This window comes from Lampetra planeri, chromosome 4 (genome assembly GCF_965212315.1).
Source record: "Lampetra planeri chromosome 4, kcLamPlan1.2.h2, whole genome shotgun sequence".
NCBI classification, from domain to species: Eukaryota; Metazoa; Chordata; class Hyperoartia; order Petromyzontiformes; family Petromyzontidae; genus Lampetra; species Lampetra planeri.
The window spans coordinates 13,990,315-14,010,451 of record NC_136110.1 but is presented as its reverse complement, the minus strand read 5'-3'; the positions used below and the strand labels follow the sequence as shown (position 1 = coordinate 14,010,451).

Below are 20,137 nucleotides of genomic sequence, written 5' to 3'. Positions count from 1 at the left end.
GGCGCGAGGCCTAGTGCGGCAGGCTTCGCGAGGCCTAGTGCGGCAGGCTTTGCGAGGCCTACTGCAGGGAAGGCTTCGCGAGGCCTACTGCAGACAAGGCTTCACGAGGCCTAGTGCGGCAGGCTTCGCGGGGCCTACTGCAGAGAAGGCATCGTGAGGCCTACTGCAGAGAAAGCTTCGCGAGGCCGACTACAGAGAAGGCTTCGCGAGGCCTACTGCAGAGAAGGCTTCGCGAGGCCTACTGCAGAGAAGGCATCACGAGGCCTACTGCAGAGAAGGCTTCGCGAGGCCTACTGCAGGGAAGGCTTCGCAAGGCCTACTGCAGAGGCTTCGCGAGGCCTAGTGCAGAAGGCTTCGCTAAGTCTACTTCAGAGAAGGCTTCGCGAGGCCTAGTGCGGGAGGCTTCGCGAGGCCTAGTGCAGAAGGTGGTGGTGGGGGGTGGTGGGGTGGTGGTGGGGTTGGGTGGTGGTGGGGGGTGGTGGGGGGGTGGTGAGGGCTGGTGGGAGGGGTGGTGTTGAGGGTGGTGTTGGGGGGTGTTGGGGAGGGGGCTGTCAACTGGTGTAGGAGGCGGTGCACTTCTCTGCTTCAATTTTGTTGCGATTTATTATCTGCACACAAACAAAACCACCGAGAAGTAAGATGCGCCACCCAGCCCTGCCCCCCCCCCCCCCCGCCCTCTCCCCCCACCAATATTTGAGTGATATTATAATTAAACACAATGATGCAGCACCCCCGCTTTTACATTAGTAAGCAAATCACAGCAAGATGAGTTTTTTGCACACTACGGGCAACACATTTTCTCCAGTCACTGCCTTAAACCCGTTCAGCACCCCCGCTTTTACATTAGTAAGCAAATCACAGCAAGATGAGTTTTTTGCACACTACGGGCAACACATTTTCTCCAGTCACTGCCTTAAACCCGTTCAGTCGACCGAGTGGAACAACAGAATAGGCGGCTAAATACTGACTGAGTGGCACATAGAACACATTCCTTCGGAGGGAGCTGGTAGGAACGTTGGGTTGCTCGGTCAATGGCCAGGGTCAACGGCGGCGTGGTGTATTCCGCAAATATGCCCGACTGAGAGGGCGGGCACAAGCCGGCGTGAGTAGGTTAAACGTTGAGTTTTATAAGGACACCACGGGGTGACCAGCCCCTCCCCACCCAGCCCCTCCCCACCCAGCCCCTCCCCACCCAGCCCGGTCGATATCCCTGTACCGGTACTAAGTATTATTCCTACCAGCCCACCCCGCAGGGTCCTGTTTTGAATAGTGAGAGACAGGATAACAACAATAAAATCCAGAAAAATGCATGTCAAAAATGTTATAAATTGATTTTCATTTTAATGAGGGAAATAAGTATTTGACCCCCTCTCAATCAGAAACATTTCTGGCTCCCAAGTGTCTTTTATACAGGTAACGAGCTGAGATTAGGAACACACTCTTAAAGAGAGTGCTCCTAATCTCAGCTTGTTGCCTGTGTTGAGTAGTTCCGACGGACGTACTCGGAGACGGAGGTGAGTTAGGGGCTTCTGCCAGGGTTTATTAACACGTATCACTACTTCACAGGGTACACAACTCCCAGGGGCTAGGGGTCCTACTCTGAGTCGGGTCCCAGCCGGCTAGCTCCGGTCTCTCTCTCTCGTGTCGGATCGTGGAGTCTGCCGACTCCACCGACCGGAGAGAGAAGCACCTCTATGGCTACCACTGGCTTCTCCCCAGACTCCCTATTGGATCCCTCTCACTATCCCTGGTTCCCTCTTCACCCTGTTTCCTATCCCCGTTGCTCCAGTGACCCCGCTTACGTCACGGGGTCTCCCTTAAATACCCTAGGAGGCGTGACATCACGTGCACTGCCCAGCGTGTGCGACCCCACGTCCCGTGATGTCACCGCACCGGACAGCGCACATGACGCCACCACTCTCCTCTACTCCTCTACATCACCCCCCCCCCGTGAAAAAAAAACAGCCGACCCGGCTGCAATCACCCCGCAAGCGGGGCCCCACACCGGACCGAAGACCGAATAATCACGAGTTCGTGTGCCTGAAGGTAAAACCGGCTGCTAGAAAACTCAACCTTAGGGCAGCACGGCCCCTCAAGCAGAACAGCAACAACAACCACAACAACAAAAAAACAAAACAAATAGAGCCCGAAGGCCTCATCCGCCGGATAGCGCCGAACGGGCGCCAGGGGCTGGGCCCGCTGAACGGCCATCAGGGCCGTCACCGGAGCCGCATCCCCCTCGAGCGGGTATGCGCTGCTGGCCCGCTCCCCCGTGCGGTGTCCGCCACCCGTGCAGGTGGCCCGTCAGCGGGCAACAGGCCCACCGCCGTGGCCTCTGGTGACCGGGGGGTCTCTGTCGGCCTCACTCGGGAGGGGCCTGGGGGCACACACACAGGTCGGACGTCACCTCCGTCAACGAGACCCGGCCAGTCAGGCACGCCGGATACATCATCAGCCGGCCGCTCCAGAATTTGGGGTGGATCCCCCAGGGTAGATTGAACATAACGTTTGAGCCGGGACGGGTGCACTATCCACTGCTGGCGACCGAACCGAATCCGGACGCATTGCGGCCGGCGGACCTCCACAACCTCCACGGGGCCCTGCCAAGGGCGATGCAATTTGGCCGATGTGCCAACGGGGACCTGGGGACAATGCAGCCACGCTTTTTGACCCGCTACCCACGGGAGGCCAGCTGCCTGGTGTTTGGGCAGCCGCTCATTAGCCGCCTGCCGGCTTGCGGAATTCTCGGCAGCGGCCTGTCGCGCCTCGCGCAGCCGGTCAAACGCGACCTTCAAAAGGGACGTGCACGGGGGGCTCCGGTTCCCTACCGTACATCAAATAAAAAGGCGAAAATCCCGTGGAGGCATGAGGGGCCAACCGATACGCCGCCAAGACCCCCGGAACGAACAGGTCCCGGTCTGACTGGGACGTGTTCACCTGGTGGCACAGCATGGACGTAAGGGTGCGGTTCAAGCGCTCTACCATCCCATCTGACTGGGGGTGGTAGGGCGAGGTGCGGATTTTCTTGGTGCCAAGGAGGTCACACACCTCCTTGAGCAACCTAGACGAGAAATTCCGCCCCTGGTCAGTCAACAATTGTTCCGGCGCGCCCTTGTCAAACACGTACCCCTGGACGAAGGCCTCGGTGATAGAAGAGGCCGACTGATCGACCAAAGGCCATGCCATGGGCCAACGTGTGAGGTACTCAACGCCCACCAAGAGGTATTTGTGACCCCGTTGGGATGCAGGGAATGGCCCCAAAATGTCGAGCGCCACGAGCTCATTAACGCGAGAAACCCGGATGGACTGCAGCGGGGCCCGGTCCTGGACAACTGGGGCCTTCCTCCGCGCGGTCGTGGCAACCCTTCAAAATCAGTGCCACGTCACCCTCAACACCTGGCCAGTAATAGTCCCGCTTAAGGGTCAATAAGGTCTTGTGGTAGCCAAGGTACATAAGCTTCTCGTGAATGGCTCGGGTTAATTTACCACGCAGGCTAGTGGGCACAACCACACAATAGCGTTCCAATTGGGCATCCCAACGCATGAGTAGTCCGTCATGCACGGCGATCGCCGGAGCAGCCGACGAAGCTGAGCTCCGGGCCTTATGTCCGACACGGCGCCGTCGCTTCAGCAGAGAGGAATCCTCCATCTGCAAGCTGGACCATACCTCCCGGGGAAGTCCAAGGCCGAAATCTGCGGGCGCCGCCGCACCTGGAGGGGTGGCCGCCTCGGCCGACGCGACCAACTGGGCCGTGGCGTCCCCTGGGGCCTTACAACGGCTAGAGCCCAGGGCGCAAGCACACCCGCCGCCTGCCGGCAATCGGGATAAACCGTCCGCATTTCCATGCTGTGTCCCCTTCCTGTGGATTACATCAAAGGGGTAATCCTGGAGCACTTCGAGCCAGCAAGACAGCTGACCCGAGGGCTGACTAATCTTCAGCGAATATTGCAGGGCCGCGTGGTCGGTTCGGACCGTAAACAGCCTACCATACAAATATGGTCTATACAACTGAACAAAATAAACTATCGCCAAAAGCTCCCTCCGGGTCACACAATATCGCTGTTCCGTCGGGGACAGAACGCGACTGCCATAGGCTACCACCCTCTCAACCCCGTCGACCACCTGGGCCAGGACAGCGTGCAGTGGCTTCGCAATTGTCGTAAAATCGCGGACAAACCGGCGATAGTACGATGCGAAGCCAACGAAGCTACGCACCTCCGCGACAGATGTGGGAGTCGGCCACGTCCGGACACAAGCCGTTTTATCCGGGTCCGTGGCGACACCTGATGTGCTAACAATGTGTCCCAAATACTTCACCGATGGTTGTAGCAAGTGGCATTTCTGGGGTTTGAATTTCAAGCCAGCAGCACGCACTTTGACGAACACCACCTCAAGGCGTTGCAAGTGCTCGCCAAACGTACGGCCAAAAACAATAACGTCATCCAAGTAGATTAGACAAGACTCCCACTGCAGCCCCGCCAAGACCATCTCCATGAGACGCTGGAAGGTGGCCGGGGCCGAATGGAGACCCATAGGAAGCCGATTGAACTCGAACAACCCCTGGGGCGTGCGGAACGCTGTCTTGGGTCTAGAGGCCTCATCCAGTGGCAAATGCCAGAAGCTGGAGAGCAAATCTAAAGTCGAAAAGAACCGCGCGCCCGAGAGGGCGTCCAGGGAATCATCCATGCGAGGCAATGGATATGCATCAGCCACCGAGATCTTGTTCAATCTACGGAAATCGACGCAGAACCGGAGACTCCCGTCCCGTTTCTTGACTAGCACAATGGGGGCACCCCAAGGGCTAGTAGATGGGGAGATGATGTCCGCCGCCAACATTTCGTCGACAGCCGAGCGGACATGATCTTTTTCCGCTGGGCTAAAGCGGTGGGAATTAAGTAGAATAGGGGCCGCGTCGCCCGTGTCTATGTGGTGGTCCAAAAGAGTAGTGCGACCCAGATCAAACTTACTTTGGCTGAACACATCGGTGAACCGCTCGATGAGATCGCGGAGTTGCCGACGTTCTCCGGAGGACAACGAGGCATTCTCGTCGCACAATGTGGCGATCCATGATGCGTCGGGGTCCCCCGTGCGCATCACGCCCGCCACGACCCCTCCATCCGGGGCAGCGCTCTCGGGTGGAGGAGCCGGGTTCGCGTGTGCCAGGACGGCGCCGGCCGGGACTACGACCGGCAAGGGTCCCGAATTGAGGACCTGCAAAAAAAGGTCCTGGCCCCCCGACACGGCTGTCAAGGCGCCCACCAACCCCTTCGTCCTTGAAAAGTAGCTTGACGGGGACAGGAGGATACCCGTCTCCGTGGAGCCCATTTCGAGCGGTTTGCGCAACCTAAGGGGTATCAGGATTTGTGACGCCGGTGGTACGGTCACCGGTGCTTTATTCAAGGCACGTACACCGGCGACTAAGGGAGACAGGACGGTAGGCGATTGTAGAAATTGCAGCCGCCTCCCTGACGGCATTTCCACACAGCCCTGGTAAACGAGAATTCGGATGGGCATCCTAGACAAAAAGTCGGTCCCCAAGAGGCATGGCACTGCCAAGGTCCTGGAGACCAAAATAGGCCCGGCCAACTCAATCTCGTCAACCCGAACCGATGCTACAACGTGGCCCAAGATACCCAAACTGCCGCCGTTCGCGGCGACATAAGCCCCGCGAACCGGCCTTAACAGACCCACGCTGCGGGGTAGCAGCCCAAAAATGGCCTCAGAAATAATGGTGGCCGACGCCCCCGTATCCACCAGGAGGCGAACGTGCATCCCTTGCACATATCCTGCCACCGCTGAGGAGCCGGCAGCTGCCGCCACCATCCTATGCGCAAGCGCATCCCAGTGGCGGGTCTGTCTGGGCCATTGAGGGGGTTATGACGATGGTGCACCCGACCCTTCGAGGACAACCCCATGACGATGGGCCCTAGCCCCGCTAGATGCATGAGGTGAAGGGAGCGGCCGCGCAGATGATGCGTCGCGACTCGCCTGGGGCCCCGGACCCGATGCCAACGAGGGTCTGGGAGAAGGTGGAGTCCCTTTTCCAAAGGCCCCCGGGGCATTCCGGCAGACCCGCTCAATGTGGCCCCACTGACCATAGCGGAAGCAGGCCACCGTGTCCGCCTCCTGCGGACGGGAAGGTCCCGGCCGCCCCCACTGCTCCGGACGGCGACCACCCGCCCCCCTTCCTCGACGATCGGGCATCGCCAGGGCCGCGAGGGTGTCCACCCCCTGAGAGGTGGCCCCCCCGTCCGGCGCCGGGACCCCCGCACACGCCGCCATCTGAGGCCGTTGGCGGAGGGAGAGGTGCGCCTGAATGTTTTCGGCGACCGCCAAGCATGTGATCTGCCGATCATTGTTGATCGACAGAGCAATTCCTAGCTCCCTTGCCAGGTCAAGCAGCTTCCCCAAGGCCATAGAATCAAGTGCCCTGCCGGACAGGTCAGGGTATGTAGCCTGCGCCAGGGCCAGGAGCGAGCAGCGGAAGGCCAGCGGCAGTTCCCCCTCCTCCCGCCGCCGCAATGAGAACTTTAGCTGCGCGCAGGACGGCGGCTCAAAAACGTTGGCCATTTGGATATAGGCCGCCGGGAGTGTAGCCCGATTGGCCGGATGGATGGACTTGAAGGCCTGCAGAGCCCTTTCGTCCAAGCAGGTCGGAAGCGCCGGCAAGGCCTCCTCCATGGACCAGCCGACTGACATGTATGCCGCGTCGAACCGGTCCTGGAAGGCCGACCAGTCGCCCCCTTGCGCGACAAATGGCGCGACGTCGGGTAACCGGCGCTGCCATTGGCCGCGCGGGCCACCCGGCGGACGCGACGTGGTGCGGCGGTGGCAGCGTTGCGGCTCCCGCGGGCCACACCGAAGACGCGGAAAGGTGCGGTGGTGCTGCAGCCCCCATGGGCCACGCCTTCGGCGCAGCGAAGTGTGGCTGAGTTGCGGCCCCCATGGGCCACGCCGTAGGTGCAGCGAAGTGTGGCTGAGTTGCGGCCCCCATGGGCCACGCCGTAGACGCAGCGAAGTGCGGTTGAGTTGCGGCCCCCATGGGCCACGCCGTAGACGCAGCGAGGTGTGAAGGCGCCTGCGCTTTCGCGACCCACCTGTCATCGGCGGCGTACGAAGCCACGGCGTCGTCCCGCGACGCGGCGAGGGACCATGGCATTGCAGCCTCAACGGGCCACGCCGAAGATGCGGCAGTATAATTCGGGCCTGCAGCGGCCCCCGCGGCCCACCCCGCCGGCGCAGCGAGGTGCGGGACAGCGGCCGCAGCCGCGGCAACCTCTCGCGACGCGGCGAGGCACCACGGCGTTGCAGCCTCCATGGGCCACGCCGAAGACGAGGCGGTATAATTCGGGCCTGCAGCAGCCCCCGCGGCCCACCCCGCCGGCGCAGCGAGGTGCGGTACAGCGGCCATAGCCGCAGCAACCTCCCGCGACGCGGCAAGGGGCGGCGGCATTGCGGCCTCCCCGGGCCACGCCGAAGACGCGGCGGTATAACACGGAGCCGCGGCGGCATCCATGACAAGGGACGCAGGCACGGCGAGGTGCAGAGCCGTGGCATCGCCGGTGGCCGGCCCCGTGAGCGCGGCGACAGGTGGAGCCGCGGCAGCACCCGCGGCCCATTCCGGCGGCACGGCGATGTACGGGGCAGCGGCAGTCGCCGCTGCCCACCTCGGCGGCCCGGCGAGGACGGCACGCGCGTACTTACCCGGGGCCCCCCCGGCGGGCGCAGCTTGATGTGGAGCCGCGTCGTCGCCGGCGGCTGGTCCCGCAGGAGCGGCGTGCCGAGAAACCCCGTCCGCGTCGGTGGAGAAACGCGGCGTCGCGGTCGCCATGACAGCCATGGCGCTGACTTGCGGCGTCGCAGCAACAATGTCCGCCGGCCGCCGCGTCGCAGCCGTAGCAGCGGCCGCATACGGCTCCCGAGCCACCATGGCCACCGCGGATTGCGTCGCAGCCAACATGGCGGCCATTTCCGGTGGAGCGGTCACTGGGAAAACGGCGGCGGTTTCAACGATGGCGGTTGACGGTTGCTCCCGTCCCGAGTGCGGGCCGGTTGGCTGGGTCCGCGCCTCCACCTCGGCCAACCTGACGGTGAGCTGCCCCACCGCCTGCATTACCTGCTGCAGCAGAGCTGCAGGGACGCTCTCCGTCTCTGGCGGCGGCGGTGAGCTGGCACTCCCCGCAGCCGACTCCTCCCGCTCTGGCCCGCTCGTCTCCATGGGGACCGTCACCGGGGTCCCGGGCTCCGGGGTCGCTGCTGGAGCCTCCTCTCCGCCTTTGGCACCCTCCAAGTGATGTGCCGGTGGGTTCTTACGCCGTGCGCCCGCTTTAGACATTGTGGCGATGGTGTAAACTACTGACACCAGTTGTTGAGTAGTTCCGACGGACGTACTCGGAGACGGAGGTGAGTTAGGGGCTTCCGCCAGGGTTTATTAACACGTATCACTACTTCACAGGGTACACAACTCCCAGGGGCTAGGGGTCCTACTCTGAGTCGGGTCCCAGCCGGCTAGCTCTGGTCTCTCTCTCTCGTGTCGGATCGTGGAGTCTGCCGACTCCACCGACCGGAGAAAGAAGCACCTCTATGGCTACCACCGGCTTCTCCCCAGACTCCCTATTGGATCCCTCTCACTATCCCTGGTTCCCTCTTCACCCTGTTTCCTATCCCCGTTGCTCCAGTGACCCCGCTTACGTCACGGGGTCTCCCTTAAATACCCTAGGAGGCGTGACGTCACGTGCACTGCACAGCGCGTGCGACCCCACGTCCCGTGATGTCACCGCACCGGACAGCGCACACGACGCCACCACTCTCCTCTACTCCTCTACACCTGTATAAAAGACACGTGTTCACAAAAGCAATCAATCAATCAGATTCCAAACTCTCCACCATAGACAAGACCAAAGAGCTCTCCAAGGATGTCAGGGACAAGATTGTAGATCTACACAAGGCTGGAATGGGCTACAAGACCATCGCCAAGCAGCTTGGTGAGAAGGTGACAACATGATAATTGGTTCTTTACCCTTCTATCTGGCAACAAAACTGACACCTTTTTACAAGGAGTCATGTTTGCATAGACCGCAATACCTGCAGTCATAATACAAACAAAAGAACATAACTCTGATAATGTGCACTGTCCTTAAAGTTGATTGATCCACACCCGAGACAGCTTTCCTTAGAGCCTAGTCTCATATGGGTTGGACCAGATGACGCCAAAAGGCGCACAACTCAAAGACAATGCACCATCAGAGTATGAGAGCTCGGGGCAAGCATCTACACTATGGGAACCTCATTTGCCAGTAAAAAATATGATAATTGGTTCTTTACCCTTCTATCTGGCACCAAAACTGACACCTTTTTACAAGGAGTCATGTTTGCATAGACCGCATGTTTGCGGTCTATGCAAACATGCATAGACCGCAATACCTGCAGGTATTGCGGTCTATGCAAACATGACTCCTTGTAAAAAGGTGTCAGTTTTGTTGCCAGATAGAAGGGTAAAGAACCAATTATCATATTTTTTACTGGAAAATGAGGTTCCCATAGTGTAGATGCTTGCCCTGAGCTCTCATACTCTAATGGTGCATTGTCTTTGAGTTGTGCGCCTTTTGGCGTCATCTGGTCCAACCCATATGAGACAAGGCTCTAAGGAAAGCTGTCTCGGGTGTGGATCAATCAACTTTAAGGACAGTGCACATTATCAGAGTTATGTTCTTTTGTTTGTATTATGACTGCAGGTATTGCGGTCTATGCAAACATGACTCCTTGTAAAAAGGTGTCAGTTTTGTTGCCAGATAGAAGGGTAAAGAATCAATTATCATATTTTTTACTGGCAAATGAGGTTCCCATAGTGAAAGGTGACAACAGTTGGTGCGATTATTCGCAAATGGAAGAAACACAAAAGAACTGTCAATCTCCCTCGGCCTGGGGCTCCATGCAAGATTTCACCTCGTGGAGTTGCAATGATCATGAGAACGGTGAGGAATCAGCCCAGAACTACACGGGAGGATCTTGTCAATGATCTCAAGGCAGCTGGGACCATAGTCACCAAGAAAACAGTTGGTAACACACTACGCCGTGAAGGACTGAAATCCTGCAGCGCCCGCAAGGTCCCCCCTGCTCAAGAAAGCACATATACATGCCCGTCTGAAGTTTATCAATGAATATCTGAATGATTCAGAGGACAACTGGGTGAAAGTGTTGTGGTCAGATGAGACCAAAATGGAGCTCTTTGGCATCAACTCAACTCGCCGTGTTTGGAGGAGGAGGAATGCTGCCTATGACCCTAAGAACACCATCCCCACCGTCAAACATGGAGGTGGAAACATTATGCTTTGGGGGTGTTTTTCTGCGAAGGGGACATGACAACTTCACCGCATTACAGGGACGATGGACGGGGCCATGTACCGTCAAATCTTGGGTGAGAACCTCCTTCCCTCAGCCAGGGCATTTAAAATGGGTCGTGGATGGGTATTCCAGCATGACAATGACCCAAAACACACGGCCAAGGCAACAAAGGAGTAGTTCAAGAAGAAGCACATTAAGGTCCTGGAGTGGCCTAGCCAGTCTCCAGACCTTAATCCCACAGAAAATCTGTGGAGGGAGCTGAAGGTTCGAGTTGCCAAACGTCAGCCTCGAAACCTTAATGACTTGGAAAAGATCTGCAAAAAGGAGTGGGACAAAATCCCTCCTGAGATGTGTGCAAACCTGGTGGCCAACTACAAGAAACGTCTCACCTCTGTAATTGCCAACAAGGGTTTTGCCACCAAGTACTAAGTCATGTTTTGCAGAGGGGTCAAATACTCATTAAATGCAAATCAATTTATAACATTTTTGACATGCGTTTTTCTGGATTTTTTGTTGTTATTCTGTCTCTCACTGTTCAAATAAACCTACCATTAAAATTATAGACTGATCATTTCTTTGTCAGTGGGCAAACATACAAAATCAGCAGGGGATCAAATACTTTTTTCCCTCACTGTATGAAGGTGTTTTCAGTTAATTAATGCGTTTATATGTAGAAAGAAACCTGGAACACACAAAGAAAGCCCACATGGGTGAGAGGGCAACACTCTATCCCATAGCGATGGATAGATGGAGATTAGTCCACACTAGCAGTAATGTGTTGCCTGATGGCAAGCCAGGGTATGGCACCTACTCGACGCCCACGAGATGGGATATATAGTTAAGGGAGCTTAAATAACGTTACCTGGATTGTGTATGAACTAAACATTTCACTTCACTATGATTATTGCACTGTCAACGCAGTGACCTTAAGGTTCCTGAGACCGTGGTGAAATCCCTCCTTCAGCTAAACGCAACGTTGTTTATTTCTCGTGCTTCTATTTGTTTTTAACAAGATCACCGATTGTCTTGGTCTGCGGCCACATGTTCTTTACACAAACCATTGATTTCCTTTTGTAAGAATTTGTTGAAAATGTATGGCTCGGCTAATTCAGTTGAGTTTTTCCTTATCCATGACCAAATTTGTCCATGGAATCTTGAGATTGGCGGATGATAAGACTATTACACATCCTTTGTTCATAGTAATTTCAGTGCACCGTGTTTATAAACTGTTGTACGATACCTTTTATATCCCTTCCTGATGTCTGTGGAGTATAAGAGCTCAGATATCATTCACATATATAATATTCATTGAACATTTGCATACAATTCACATAATAGATAATGCATTGTGTCTATGAAGAAAGAATCCATACCACAACAACGATATATTTACACTTTTGAAGGAAATTCACCTTGTTACTTATCCTAATTCACATTTTTTTAGAAAGTTTTATTTACGTAACCCAGGTCACCATTGGAAAATGGGCAAAGTTTCATGAGTCTCACAGGGTGTATTTGATATTCTAAACAAATGATAATACTAATTTATAACGCGCACAATTTTCACATGCCCGAAGGCAGCGACCCTGAGGCATGGATATTGAGTGGCTGCATACCCCCAGTCTCAAAAATTTATGTGAACTTTCATATATTCCTTGGGTCTTTCGGTAAAGTCACGTAGATAGAAAAATAATAAAATAAAATAAAATCACGACGTTTCAATCGCAACACAAGCAATCATCTTCAGGTGAAAACATACAGCAGGCAGATTGCTTTCTTCCTATTTTTCCTGCCTCAGCAGTCCGCCTGCTGCATTTTTTCACCTGAAGACGATTGCTTGTGTTGTGATCGAAGCGTTGTGATTTTTTATTATTTTATAATTTTTCTATCTACGTGACATTCCTGAAAGACCCAAAGAGTATACATTCCTGCAGTCACGATGGCTTTAAGTCGAGATTTATATTCCTTGGCCTTATATTGTGCTATTTTGATTCATGGCATTAGTGAATACTCACACACAACATTAAACAATGGGAGACAAATTCCAACCCTATTATGTAAGTGTGATGATTGCCTTCACCGAGTTGCCTATTCCAGGCAGCTTTAGTTACCTTGTGCAACTACTCATACGTGTTTATAACCCCCTTTTTACAGCATCTTATCAGTAATGCCAAGTAATCATGTTCCCTTTCCTAATTTCATCGGCTTCACTGCTTTTTCAACCTCCTCTAGGGTTGCCTCTTTCTCCATTTCCCCAATCATCTATTTACATTGAAAATAATTTTGCTACCTGATATAAACTTAAATATAATTTTACCTACTCGATTGTTTCCTCCCTGATTTATGTTATGCGTATAACTGTATGCAGGTACAATGAATTTTACTTTCTTACGGACCCAAAGCAATTTATAGAATCCCACTGGCCTGAAATTTCAAAATGGCAGCTAATGGAGCACCTTGTTAGTCGAGAAGACTTTGAGTATCGGGTGCTGAAGGAGGTCGAATTTTTTAAGTTGGAACTCAAGCTGGCGATGACAGACCATTGGATTGTCAATACAGGTCAGTGATTTGCACAACTGGATATTGAGCCATATCCATCGTGAATGGTCTTCAAATTATAGTTTTTTTTATATGTACACTGGTGTGTAATTACATTGGACACAAACTAATGGCACAATTTCATTGGTGTCTTTCAATATTTAATCTAAAAGTTTATGCGTGAAAAAATTGTTCTAGAAGTGGCAGTGGATTAGGATAATGCATACATTGTCCATTGCTACCAAGATCATCACCCTCATGTTTTAACTAGAGGCCGATCGAAATTGCATTTCTGGTTTCGGTCGAAACCGAAACCAGACCGAAAGTTACAAATTGACTTTCTGCCGAAACCGAAAGTTTAACTTCACTTTCGGCCGTAACCAAAAGTTTAACTACACTTTCGGCTGAAACCAAAGCCGAAACCGAAAGTTTAACTACACTTTCGACCAAGACCGAAACAGCAAGGTATATAACCGAAGTTACCGAACACAAGATTTATGAAATACTAGCTTTACTACCCGGCTTCGCCCGGGACTTGGATTCACCACGGCCGGCCGCCTTTGTCTCCCCAGTGGCGATGTTGACATACCACACCACTTACTCGTTTGAAGCTGAGTCGACCTAAGGGAGGCCCAAGACCGGTTCAAATAATCGTCACTGGCCGTGAGCGGCAATTGAACTCGGGCCGCTGGATTCGTAGCGCAGCGCGAATCGCTACGCAGTCGCTGTCCCGCCCCCCACACACGGGATAAAGACAAATATCCCCCGTGTAAAAACTTAATTTGGAGCTTTCGTGACTGCAGGAATTATTCTTTGGTTCTTTCGGTAAAGTCACGTATAAAGATAAAATAATGAATTAAATTAAATACTAGCATACGACGTTTCGATTGCAACACAAGCAATCATCATCAGGTATAAATTAAATAGAAACACAAATCTAGTATACTTAGAAATGTAATGTAATACAACAGAGTCGGATAACATAACAGTCAACACCCTATCCGGTTGATTACGTTCTTCCTGAGAATGCTAAATTTGAGAGAGAGATTAAACACATAACCAGAAACATAGACATACATATAAGCAGACAGATATCACATAGATACAGAGAGAGAGCAAACATAGGCACAAAGAGAAACTATGCCTCCCCCTTTCTCTATTTAAGGCCTCGACACAGAGGCGTAGTTTCTCTTTGTGCCTATGTTTGCTCTCTCTCTATGTATCTCTGTGATATCTGTCTGCTTATATGTCTGTCTATGTTTCTGGTTCTGAGTTTAATCTCTCTCTCAAATTTAGCATTCTCAGGAAGAACGTAATCAACCAGATAGGGTGTTGACTGTTATGTTATCCGACTCTCTGTTGTATTACATTACATTTCTAAGTATACTAGATTTGTGTTTCTATTTAATTTATACCTGATGATGATTGCTTGTGTTGCAATCGAAACGTCGTATGCTAGTATTTAATTTAATATATAATTTTATCTTTATACGTGACTTTACCAAAAGAACCAAAGAATAATCCCCGTGTAGCCTGTGAGATTGTAGGGGGCAAGTGCTGTTAGCGAGCACCTATGGAGGCCGGCACGGCACACGAGGGGGTGGGTGGCCAGCACCACGGCCGGCCGCCTTTATCTCCCCAGTGGCGATGTTGACACACCACACCACTTACTCGATTGAGGCTGAGTCGACCTAGGGGAGGCCCAGGACCGGTTCAAATAATCGTCACCGGCCGTGAGCGGGAATCGAACTCGGGACACCGGGTTCGTAGCACAGCGCGCCATTCGCTACGCAGTCGCTGCCCCGCCTTCCCCTAGGTGCGTGACGTCATTTATTGACGGCCCCAGACCGTGGTTGCGGCTGTAACCTCGCTCGCAAGCTGCTGCTGCTGACGTGTGTGTATGCAGCCTATCGCATAGGATTGCCTAGCGCCGACTGACCGGCTGATAGACTTAGCACTAGCGCTACATTCTAAAAATAGATCATCGGTTGACGACCGAAAGTCAATATCAGTTTCGGCTGAAACCGACAGTTAAAAATTTACTTTTGGCCGAAACCGAAAGTATGCCGAAAGTGGACATTTGGCAACTTTTTGCGCCGAAACCAAAGCCGAAATTCGGTCGGCCTCTAGTTTTAACACTGGGTTTAATTTACACCCATCTCATTTCGTGTTAAAATTAGATAAAGCTAGCAAATTAACGTAGAAATAAATACTTTGTATATATGTTGAACTACTTTTGCACCGTACGTGGACAACCGTGCTAACCGGAGGTGAGGGGGAAAGACAACAAACTAAACACAATAATCAGTTCTAAAGAAATTCGTTTTTAACGTAGATTTAAAAGTGCATAGCTCCAGTGGCTTCATAATAATACGATGCATAGATTCAAACCTCTATTTTATAGTGTTTATCCTGAAATGTACTGCAATATGTTGTTGCTGTTGCAAATATGTTCGTCCTATATAGGAGTTGCAATATATGTATTGATGAATTTGACAAAAATATATACCTTGAGAATAAAATGTATTTAAATTGCTATTTTTGGTTTTCCTTTGCAGTGAATGGAGTGGCTGAGGTAATGCTTGTAAACAGCAAGGGTCCACTGGAATACTCCTACACGCTAACTAAAGTAGAAACAAAAAGTGAAAGCACTAAACTTAGTAAATCACATGGTCTTATGAGCATTCAGAGAGATAGTATGAAGCTGCACATTTTCCCACCTCAGCGAGGTGATTACAACTTGAGTATATTTGCAGCAGAGGCCAACAAAAGTAGTAAATACAGTTTGGACTGTGTGTGTTCCTTTAAGATTCACTGTGAAAAGCCTGGCATTAACCCTGTAGAAATGCTGCAATTGAATCATCATTGTGGGCCTGGGTTAAAGACTGAGGCATTGGGCCTGCATTCCCCCAGTCAGCCTTCTCCAATTATTTACACACCTGATGGAAGATGTGAAGTTGCTTTTCAAAAGTCTGCCAATCAGTGTGTAAATTTCACGGCCAGCCTAATCGATAAATCAGCAAAGAAGTGCGCTAATCATGTCATTATCAGAAACACTCCGAATGAGATCTCGCTAGTCGTTCGCCTCCCTGAGCCTGGCAACTACCAATTGCAGATTTTTGAAAATACATCACCCGAAGCCCAAAGCTTTAATTTTCTCTGTGATTATGTGATTGTGTGCTCCGCACAAATGAAAGCATTTTCTTGGCCACCATTTCCTAAAACTTACGGCAATTGGAGTGATCTGGGATGTGTGCTCATTGAGCCTCTGGCTGGCGTGCTGCCACCAGACCGCAAGGTGCAGTTTGCTGTGAGTGTCCCGACTGCTGTCGAGGTGGTGGCTGAGACATCAGGAGGCGGTAGCTCTCGGGTAGCCCTTGAACAAGGCTCCAGTGAACAAAGTGAAATGTGGCACGGAGAAATCACGACCGGAGGTGCTAAATCAACAGTCAACGTGATGGCGATGTTTAATTCAAGATCTAGGACGTATCACTACATATTGTCATATGACGTGGAATGACGTCAAAAACACAAGTCTTCATAACGGAGAATATTTTAAATTCTGAAAGTATATCATGTATATAGAGCTAATAAAACGCATCTACAGTGAAGCTCCTCTTATTCACGATAAACTGTAAATACATTCAGCTAAGCAGAATTTCCATTCCGTTATCTGTAGTAAAATTCTCGTTGTATATGATTCCTTTTCCACCTACTTGTGAATAATCGGTTGAATTTGCCACTCAAGCTTTTCTTATCCATTGAAATCGGCAGTCGAATACATCACAAATAATGAATACAATACTAGTGCATGCAACACATCTGCATAATAGTTGCATATCATAAAATATTGCACGATGAAATGCCCATTAGGCTACTTATCAAGTTAACTCTTACACAAACATAACATGAACATTTACAAGATCAGTGTGTGTGCACTTCTGGCAGTGCACACACCTTGTTCACAGTGAGTGTCGATGCTAACCTCTATGCTTTTATTTGTGGGAAACTCAGACAAAATTGGATGCAATTTCGACTCAGCTTCTCGTATTTTTTAAAACATGAACAGTAAATCACTGCCCCAATACACGGATAAGAGGATTCAAATGGAACTGACTCAATCCCGCGTTAAAAAAAGTCAAGGAAATTAAAGTTGTGGATGAGAGTAGTGCAGCATGTAGTTTATTGTTGGTCATTCTTTTAATATTGAAAGTATGTATTAATGCTCGACGACATCAGCTTCTGAACAAGATTAGACGACCGAGATAATGTGTTTATTATGCAGTCATGGTGGTATGAAGACATTCATTTATATTTGGTACATTATTCTGTGAGAAATCCCATGTAATTCATATGGACTGCCAGTAAACGCAGCGGGTGCGTGAGGGCTGCGTTTGCAGACAATTCTGCAAACGCAGCGATCATTGGCAAGCCACATCCCACACGACTCACTCTTGCGTCCCACAAACGGTTGCCACCTTTCTCGGAGCTCCCAGGATCGTTCACTTTTTTGAGGTACCAGTACCTGTATCTGTCCTGGGAAATCTGTCGGTCTTCCCGCAACATTAAAAGTCCGTGTTTTTGTCAGTTACTTAATAATAACCCATCGGCCAGAACAATGCATTTACCATGCAGTTCTTCTCTGCTGCTCTTGTTTGATATTCTTGTTCCCAAGATCTATCCCCGTTTTTTGTACCTTAAAGGTGGCAACCCTCATCGCACGTGTTTATGCACCGACTCTATGTTTGCGGCGATTGTACTGTGCTCTGCATGTTGTGCGTGGGTTCCACAACAAGACAAAGAACCCCCTGCAGACTTCAACAGACTATTGGGGAAAGTGCTGTTCGCGATACACACGTATATACTATTCACGTACACTGATTATTATCTAGTATACAGTAGTATACTATCTAGTATACAGTAGTATACTATCTAGTATACAGTAGTATATTATATAATAATTGAATGTAACTTTAAACACACGTTACTTATATTAAACGGATACATATAAATGTCGAAATGTAACTTTCATGCTGTATTTCTGTTCTTGTATATCCTATCGGGTTGTTAAACGCTTATTTTTGTTCATTACCGGTATCCATATGAAATCAAGTAAAGTGACCGGTTTTTCGCAAGGATAGAAATGTCTATCAATGAAGCGGAACAAACGGTACCTTTCAAATGGGACACAGTGGAGTTGACGGCTCACGCGGCTCGCAGGACGTGCGATTCCATTTGAAACAAAGGCAGGCCGCATATAGAGGGGTAAAGTATGGGTACGTCCGACCTCTTACGAACACATCCGGTCAGCGTTGAAGAGTAGGCCAAATTGCCCTCTCGAGTTTCGAGGCCCTACTGCCAGCAGTGGCGTGAGCGAGCAAGCGCAGGGCGGCGTCTGTCTTTTTTTTAAACTGAGAAACGAGGGCAAACGTGGCACGCGGTGGCTTTGGCCGTAGTGCCATTTGGGACGTTCGCACGTGCCAATCGGTGCATTTGTAATATTGTAAATTACGGCGGGAGACCACTTGACGGGTAGCACACTTTATTAACACTTTCCTTAGCCACAATAACACGTGTGGTCAACTACAGCTCACGCTACACGTTCCACCCGGCTACACACACACGGGCTCTCCAGCCCCGTAGCTTCCAGGGGAACCCACAGACCCACCCCAGCTGGGGTATGGATCACGACCACTGGGTCCCGCAGCCCGGCCCTCACAAGGACGTCCGGCCGCGGGTCCCAAGGTCCCGCGTCTGAGCCACACAGGGTCCCGGCCCTTACAAGGACAGCGGGGCTAGGAGTCTCAGTGCCCTATCTCTTCCTCCTCCGTCTTCCGTCTTCACTGGTTACCAACTCCCCGAGCGCCCGCGCGCATCGCCTTTCATAGTCCTCCGCTCCCGAGAGGGCGGAGCCTATGCGGACCGCGATGTGAGCACTCACTCTAGTTGACCAATCACCACGCGCTGCCACACGATCCCTTTTGCCAGCGCGTGTCACCACTACAGAGCCAATCACCACGCGCTGCCACACGATCCCTTACTGCCAGCGCGTATCACCAATACATTGTCAATCACCCCGCGCTGCCACACGATCCCTACTGCCAGCGCGTATCACCACTACACATTCATGACTTCGGATTCCACTGGGGTCGGTTACCTGTTTCTGGCATTGTAAACCAATAATCAATTGCGGTTATCGTTGAACAACCCGAGTATATACGTGATGTAGTCGTATGCAGCTTACAAGTAGCCATCGTATCTAAGAGGCAATAGTGTTGATGAGATGGTGAGGGACAGTACAGTATTGCCCTGGGCTGGCTGCATATGCTGATCTATATTTAATAATCTAATGCATAAGGCATATCATTGTTTACATATCAGTTCAACGGTCACCTTATCTGTAGTATACTTCTGTAACTTAATTTGCAATTTTACGACGATCCGTCGAAATATAATCTGCCAAGCCGATTTACACGATCGAATATTATTTAACACTGATTTGTTTTTGCAATATCTTTGATTTCTCACGTGACATGTTTTTGCACTGATTTCTATTTGCTTCGTTGCTGTCATTGATTAGTTTTGCTTTTGTTGTTTTGGTGACCATATGAATTCTGAACATGTATGCTTGTGCATCGTCTCGTACGGATAAACTTAAAAATAAATTTCATGTGGAGTGCAATGAATGTGTTATTTTGAGTATTTTGAGTTACTAAAAATGCAACCGCGTGACTTAACTAGCCCTACAATACTAGATAATTGATATTGAGAACATACAAAGTTGGAGTATATATTCATATATCACTAACATTTCCTTCACCGCATGCAGTACTCTCATTCTGTAAGTGTAGTGGTGGTATTGACGTGCGCCGACTGTGACAGTGATGGATCACGGGGCGGCGCGGGGTGCGGGGTTGGGCACGCGTTGTGGGCGTGGTGTGGACGCGCGCGCCGGGAGTGACAGATGACGAGGCGGCGCGGAGTGAGTGGTGAGGCACGATGAGATGTGGGAAAAGAGGATCGTAGCCAGCACCCGGCGATTGGTCGAATAAGTGGGTGCTCGCAGCGACGTCCGCAGGTGGGGTATAAAGGGGGACGCGCGAGAGCACTCGGGGAGAGTTACCCAGTTGAAGACCCGAAGACGGAGCTGAAGACCTAGTGAAGCCGAGTAGCTCAGTGGCGTTAGTCGCCGAGTAGCTAAGTGGATGTTGGTCATCCGAGTAGCTCAGTGGGCGTTAGTCGCCAAGTAGCTAA

The 20,137-nt window shown here is 51.4% G+C and overlaps 1 protein-coding gene across 1 annotated transcript in view; it reads left to right on the top strand.

Annotated features, from left to right (window-relative positions):
• Nucleotides 1–19,565, top strand: part of KY (kyphoscoliosis peptidase) — a 34,864-nt gene extending 15,299 nt beyond the window's left edge. Inside the window, exons 5-6 of the mRNA XM_078593313.1 lie at nt 12,714–12,904; nt 15,442–19,565. Of these exons, the coding sequence (XP_078449439.1) occupies nt 12,714–12,904; nt 15,442–16,403 (1,153 nt within the window). The 3' untranslated portion in view covers nt 16,404–19,565. The remainder of the gene's footprint in view (nt 1–12,713; nt 12,905–15,441) is intronic.
• Nucleotides 19,566–20,137: the final 572 nt, after the last annotated feature.